The sequence below is a fragment of the Fukomys damarensis genome, unplaced genomic scaffold (assembly GCF_012274545.1).
Source record: "Fukomys damarensis isolate Sample0158 unplaced genomic scaffold, DMR_v1.0_HiC HiC_scaffold_12, whole genome shotgun sequence".
NCBI lineage: Eukaryota > Metazoa > Chordata > Mammalia > Rodentia > Bathyergidae > Fukomys > Fukomys damarensis.
Window position 1 is genome coordinate 2,805,212 of NW_022900924.1, and position 7,249 is coordinate 2,812,460.

Genomic DNA, 7,249 nt, shown 5'->3' on the forward strand with positions numbered 1-7,249 from the left:
CCGACTCCCCTCGGCCCGGCGGCGCCCCGGGGAAGTGAGACTTTTCCAGCGGAGCCCGAGCGGTCCCTGGCTGCCACAGGCGCGCTCACCTTCCAGAGCGCGGCGCGGGCGCTGCTGGTAACAACTTTGAGCGCCTCTCTCTCGGACACTCGGTTTCCTCCTCGGCCGGAGGGGACAAGTGGGTCCTCGCAGTGAGATCACGGCAAGAGGGCTTCGCACAGTTCGTGCACCGAATGAATGCGTTTACCGTGCAGTGGTTCTCCCTTGAGTACTTCCGTTAGGTTGACAAAGTGACAAGTTGAGAGTGCAGGGTTTGTAGTTTTGGTGATGTCGGCACTACTCAGCGTTACCTGACTGACCTTGTGACCTGGATCCAGCCCACTCGGCCTGCAAAGGAAAATTCGGTGTGGGGTGGGTGAGCCAAGTTAGCAAGAAAAGATGCTGAAAGCTCAAACTCAAATACCTTTCTTAATTGACTGATGTCTGTTTATTTCAACAGTGTTTCCGTTCACTCTAAAAAGAAACACAAGCGAGAAGAGGATGATGATGAGTAAGTCTCGTGGGACGTTTATTCACTTCATAGTCACTGGTTGTTATTGGTCTCCTTTAAAAAACAACAACAACAACAAAAAAACCAAGTTTCCTTTATCGCTCAGGCTACCCTGGAACTCAGGATCCTTCTGCTTCAGTCTCCTTGGTGCCAGTGCCACCACGATGGGCTGAAAATGTGTTTATACACAGCGGTGTGACACTGTAGCATAAAGACAGATGGGAGGCATTCATGGATAAATAGATGACACGTGAGAACATGTTAGGTGAACTAAGTCGACACAGGCTTAAAAAAATCACACGATTATATATGTGGAGAGAGGAAAGTAGGGGATAATTAGGAAGTAGGGAGGAAATCCAAGTAACTCCCCAAATTACTTTGTTTCAGAAATATTTTAAGATAAATGCTAATTTGTTTCATTTTTTAAAATTTGTTTCATTTATGCGACTAGTTTCCTTTATTGTTAAGAAGTTTTATTCTTTTATTTGTTTATTTTGGGTGGGGGTTGAGACAGGGTCTCACTATGTAGTTGAGACTGACCTGGAACTCACTGTGTAGCCCAGGCTGGTCTCGAACTCACAGTGATCCTCATGCCACAACCTCCTGAGTGCTGGGATTACAGGCGTGCACCACCACGCCTGGCTTATTTGTTTCTTTGTAAGAATCTTTTTGGTACGGGGATGAACTCCAGTCCTTGTGAGGCAGGTGCTGGAACCACTGAGCTAAATCCCCGTCCCTGTAAGAATCTTTTTTATGATTTGTGCTCTGAGTAACACTTTGGCCATTCTTAGAAGAGCATGATACACAGTATATTTATTAACCATTGTTTTCCTCTTTCTATGAAATTTTGTTTTTTTATAGATGTAAGAAGTGTTTTATATATATATTTTGTTGTTGTTTGTTTTTTGAGACAGGGTCTCACTATGTACTTGAGACTGACCTGGAACTCACTATGTAGTCCAAGCTGGTCTCAAACTCACAGCGATCCTCCTGCCTCAGCCTCCCCAGTGCTGGGATTACAGGTGTGTGCCACCACACCTGGCCATATATATATATTTTTTTTTAAGACAAGAGGGGAACTTCTTGATCAATTGTAATGTTTGACACTATGTTAATGTTGTTATGGACAACAATGTAAAAGAACCAAAGGGTATGTACATATTGAAAAGTCTTATAAGCTATTGTTCCTCCCCAGAGGCAACTGTGTTACTGTCTCTTTTGTTTTCTGTGGAAGATAGGGTTAAAAACTTAGAAGTTTATAATTGTGTATGCCTCTGGTTTTACAAGTGTTGGGAGATACTGTTTACACTGGGCAACACACATCTTCCATTTTACTGTCCTGTAGCTTGTTCTATATCAGTGCATAGTATTCTACCTAATTCCGTTGTCAACAGTCAAAAGAAATCCTGTTGCAGAACCAAGTATAGTCAGTCTCCTATTAATGGACTTGTAAAGTTATTTTTAATTGTTTGCTATTATAGACAAGCCTGTCATGACTATTATTTTGAAGTTCTTTATATATTTGCAAGTAGATGAGTGGATTCCTTGATGAGGAAGTAATTGGGTCTTAAAGTATGTGCATTGGTTTTGTTTTGTTTTGTTTTGTTTTTGAGACAGGGTCTCACTATGTAGTTGAGATTGATCTGGAACTCACTGTGTAGCCCAGGCTGGTCTTGAACTTACATCATCCTCCTGCCTCAGCCTCCCGAGTGTTGGGATCACAGGTGTGCGCCACCAAACCCAGCTATACTCCTTATTAACTCTGAGAATTTGTTTCTCCATTTTCTATCGGAGCTGTATTTTTGAACTTTTTGATTGCTAGGTTAACTGGTAGATGAAAATTTGAATCTCATGGGCAGAAAAAGGAGTAGAAGAGTTCAGCAGAGATGATATCCAAATTATAAAGTATTCAGCCTTACCAGTTTTTTTAGGGAAATGTGCATTAAAGTTACAAACCACTCTGTTACTAGATATTGGAGTAGGTGTACAGCACTACAAACCCTGAAATACCACAAGTGTATAAATTGATACAAATACTGGAAAACAGTTTGGCATTACCTACATTGAACATATACACACTCTTAACAGTTCTGAATGTATCTTAGAGAAGATCACACACATCAGGAAACACATACAAGAAAGTTCATAGCATCCTTGTTGCTATGGAGCTGAAAATAACAGAAATGACTCCATTAAATGGACAAAATAAATTATAAATTAATACAGTGGATCGCTATGCAAGAAAAACCAAAACTATACTTACCAACATCATCCAACTCATACATCTTGTGAGCATAATATGACCACAGCAAATATCTCAAGAGTATATATATGATAACTCCCTAAAAAAAGTTCAAAAATAGGTAAAACTGAAGATTGTTGAGGAATGCTTATACCTATATACCTGATTTTTTTTTTTTTTTGAGACAGGGTATAATCATATAGCTCATGCTGGTCTCAAGTATTGGATTACAGGTGTGTGCCGCTATGTACAGCTATAGAATTTTTTTGTGGGGGGGTACCGGGGATTGAACTCAGGTCCTTGAGCTTGCAAGGCAGGCCACTGAACTGCTGAGCTACATCCCCGGCTCTTTTTTAAGAGGAAATAGTTACCATAAAATATCCATAGAGAGTGTCTGTCACCAGAAAGGAGGAAATAGATTAATATTTGGGAATGCTGGCAGTGTTTTGTATTTTATATGTTCTGTATCTTATGATACTGTTTTCTAATTACTCGTTAAATTGTATGTCTGTACTTTTATGTATATTGGATTTTATAGTTAACAAGATGAAAGAAATTTGGATCACTTGTAATTTTCACTGTTCATTATAATTTAATATTGAACGTCTTTCTCTTTAAACTATTCGTCTTTTTTGTTTTTAGTTACTGGGGATTAAACTCTGGGCTTTCAAACTGTACGGCAGCATTGCCAGCAAATTGAGGGCCTCCCGCTTGCAGGGCAGGCAGTGGCACCACTGAACTACATCCCCACCAGTTTTTTGTTTTTTTGTTTTCTTGAGACAGTGTCTCACTAATTATTTTGAGACAGGATCTCCCTATAAAGTTACCCAGACTATGCTCAAATTTGCCATCCTTCTGCCTAAGCCTTCCAGGTATTGGGATTATAGGCCTGTGCCACATGCCAGCTTCAAAATAAAATTTATAAAAGGCTAGAGATGTTGCTCAGTGGTGCAACACGAGCGTGTTTGAAGCCCAGGGCTTCATCTGTGTTACCCACTTTTGATTTATGGATGGAGAAACTGAGGCTCTTAGAAGAGGTACAACTATGCATTCAGTTCTTTAATGACTGGATGTGTACCACTCAACTGCTACATCTGTGAGTACTTCTTATCTGCAAGGTGTACTTAAAGGCATGTGGTGATTTAGCCATCTCCAGAATCATGTTGTGTTGTTGGAGGTCACAGAGCAGAGCCCTGCTATCTTAAACTCAGCTGCAATTTCATTGCTGAATTATTTTTTGGTGGTACTAGGGTATGAACCCAGGGCCTTTGCACTGAGGTGCCTCTCTAGCTTTTTATTTTTTATTTTGAGACAGGGTCTCACTAAGTTGCCCATGCTGGGCTTGAACTTGTGGACCTCCTGCCTCAGTTCCCAGACTGCTCGGATTACAGAGATGTGCCACAATGCCTGGTTTATTCTACTTTTTCTTAGCTGGTTTTTTTATATGTTCAGGAGATGGTCAGTGTACACAGTGAATATTTAAATTTAAAAGTTTTTAGCAATAAAAAACACATTGCCATTAATCCCCTTCAAAATACTCCCTTTCCTGCCCAGTGTTGTGGCGCCCACCTGTAGTCCCAGCATTGGGAGGCTGAGGCAGGAGGATTGCCACAAGTTCAAGGCCAGCCTGAATTATATAGTAAGATCTTATCTAAAAGAAACACACACACACCAAAAAACAAAAGACAATACTCCCTCTCACTTTGAACATACCTACCCCATCATCCTTGCCACTTTCTGAAGCAGTTCTGGAAGTCCTCGTTTGTGTAGGAGGTATCATTTAAAAATACAGTAAATACTGGGGCCAAGGATGTAGCTCAGCAGCAAAGCCACTGCCTTGTAAGTGCGTGGTCCTTAATTTGATCCCTGGTACAAAAACAAAAACCTATGAGGAAAAAATATAGTGAATATTGCTGTTGTGTGCCATCCATTGAAAAGGCAGGCTCATAAAAACATTACGATGTGTTCCTCATTCATTTTATTCATCAGATCTGGCACTGTGCTGCTTTTAACTCTCCCCAAAGTCAAAATGACCATGAAAGGTAAGCATTTTGAAATTAGATACGATAGTGAAAGAGCCACAACAGGGCAGCTAAGGACATGAAAGAGAACTTCCAGAATTCCTTCAGAAAGTGACAAGAGTGGTAGGATAAGTATGTTCAAGGTGAAGGGAAGAGTTTTGATGGGAACTGAAGACATTATGTCTTCCATAATAATTAAACATTCGCCGTATTTCTGATGCTGTCATGTCTAACTTCCTGCTTTCCAAAACATCATGTACTTTACATAGATATTCTTTTTTTGATTTTTAGAGACAGGGTCTCACTTTGTAGTTGAGGCTTGCCTTGAATTCACTGTGTAGCCCAGGATAGCATGGAACTCACAGTGATCCTCCTGCCTCAGCCTCCCAAGTGCTGGGATTACAGGTGTGTACCACCATGACCAGCATAAATACTCTTAATACTTTCTAAACATTTAATAGTTCATTCTGATTTTAAAACTGTACATCAAGAAAGCATTATTACACCGGGTGTTCCGCCGCCTGCCTTGCAGACACAAGAGCCCGAGTTCAATCCCCAGTACCAAAAAAAAAAAAAAAAGAGCCAGTTGTGTATTTTACTTGCCTCAGGAAGCTTTCAGCTAAACACTGAGCATGTTGTAGTAGTTGCAAATACTTGTTTAAAAAGGCAGGGGGGAAAATATAAATAAATAAATTTTTAAAAAGGCAGGGGAGGCCGGTGATTTAGCTCAGTGGTTCCACTACCTGCCTTGCAAGTACAAGGACCCAAGTTCAATCCCTGGTACCAAAAAAAAATGGGTAGGGGAGCCAGGTATGGTGGGTAATTCCTGTAATCCCAGTACTTGAGAGGCGAAGGCAGGAGGATTGCTGTTAGAAGCCAGCCTGAGCTACACATATTGAGACCCTGTTTCAAAACAAACAAAAGGCAGGGGGATTTAGTGAAAATGGCATAGAATTAAGTGAGATTTAAGAGCTCTGGGATCTGGTCTCCAACATGCAGCTCGGTTCTTTACTGTGTCACTTTGGAGAGGCCAGTTTTAACTTTTCAAGGTCCTACTTTTCAGATCTACAAAAAAAGATGGTTAAAGGCATCGCTGGTCATGAGAGACACAAAACAATGCTGAGGGCTGGGGTTTAGCTTAGTGGCACTCACCTTCCTTACAAGGGCAGGGTCCTAAATTAAATCCCCAATGCCAAAAAACAATGTTGAAGCCAGGTGTGGTGGTGCATGCCTGTAATCCTAGCACTCAGGAGGCTGAGGCAGGAGGATTGCTGTGAGTTCAATACCAGCCTGGGCTACATAGTGAGTTTTAGGTCAGTCTCAACTGCATAGTGAGAACCTGTCTCAAAAAACCAAGCCAAAATTGTTGAGATTCCATCTCCAGAAAGAAGAACTGTTATAACAAATGTTGGAGGGGCTGTGCAGAAAGAGGAATCCTTCACTGCTGGTGGAAGTGTAGACTGGTGCGACCTCTGTGGAAATCAGTGTGGAGATTGCTCAAAAAACTAAATCTGGAGGTTCCATTCGACCCAGCTATTCTTCTTGGTGTCTTCCTGAAAAAATTAAAAGCAGCATACCACAGCGATATGTGCACACCCATGTTTTAGATGTCTGTGATAGCTAAATAGCTTTTTAATAGCTAAATCTTGGAAACAGCTCAGATGTCCATCAACTGATGAATGGATAAAGATGTTTTCTATGCAGTGGAGTACTATTTTGCCATAAAGGATAAGCTTGAGACATTTCTAGCTAAATGGATTGAGACCTTACTCTTTAAGTGAAATAAATGAGACATGCATGTTTAAAAATAATGCTCCATTGTTTCTCAGGTATGAGAAACTGAAAGTGGAAATAAGGACCAAAATAAATAATAGATATTGGGAAGTAGGAGGAAAATGTTCAAATGAGAAATGGAATGGGGGAGGGACAAGAAAAAAATAATAGAAGGAAAAAATGGAAACAGCTTTTGTAAATAAGGCAAGGAAGATGGGTTGAAGGAGGTTAGAATGGGAAAAAAAGAAGCAAGATATATCATACGGGCACAAATTCCCTATGATGAGTGTTATTAATTATATATATATATTAATATTAATAATATATATATAATAATTATATATATATATATAAAATCATTCTTTGATTGACATGCACAAGAATCTGAAATCTCTCTTGGAACCATCGCACACTGTAACATCCTGATCTCACTGTGCCCTCTACTTTTGTTTTCTGAAGTTGTATGGGACAGGAACCATTTGTGTTTTACAAATTCTAAAATACACATTTGGACATCTCTGCAACTAGAATGCATCTTGTGATCACAAAGCATCATAAGAGAATTTTAGTCACACTGCAAATGCTATCATGCCATAAAACCGATGGCTACTTAGTGACAATAAAATATATTGTCAAATAAGAATACCTGTCTCTTGAAGTAAA

The 7,249-nt window shown here is 40.2% G+C and overlaps 1 protein-coding gene across 1 annotated transcript in view; it reads left to right on the plus strand.

Moving 5' to 3' along the window:
- The first annotated feature begins 207 nt into the window (after window positions 1-207).
- Ccdc117 (coiled-coil domain containing 117) overlaps window positions 208-7,249 on the plus strand; it is a 24,585-nt gene continuing 17,543 nt past the window's right edge. Inside the window, exon 1 of the mRNA XM_010603716.3 lies at window positions 208-550. Within this exon, the coding sequence (XP_010602018.1) occupies window positions 480-550 (71 nt within the window). The 5' untranslated portion in view covers window positions 208-479. The remainder of the gene's footprint in view (window positions 551-7,249) is intronic.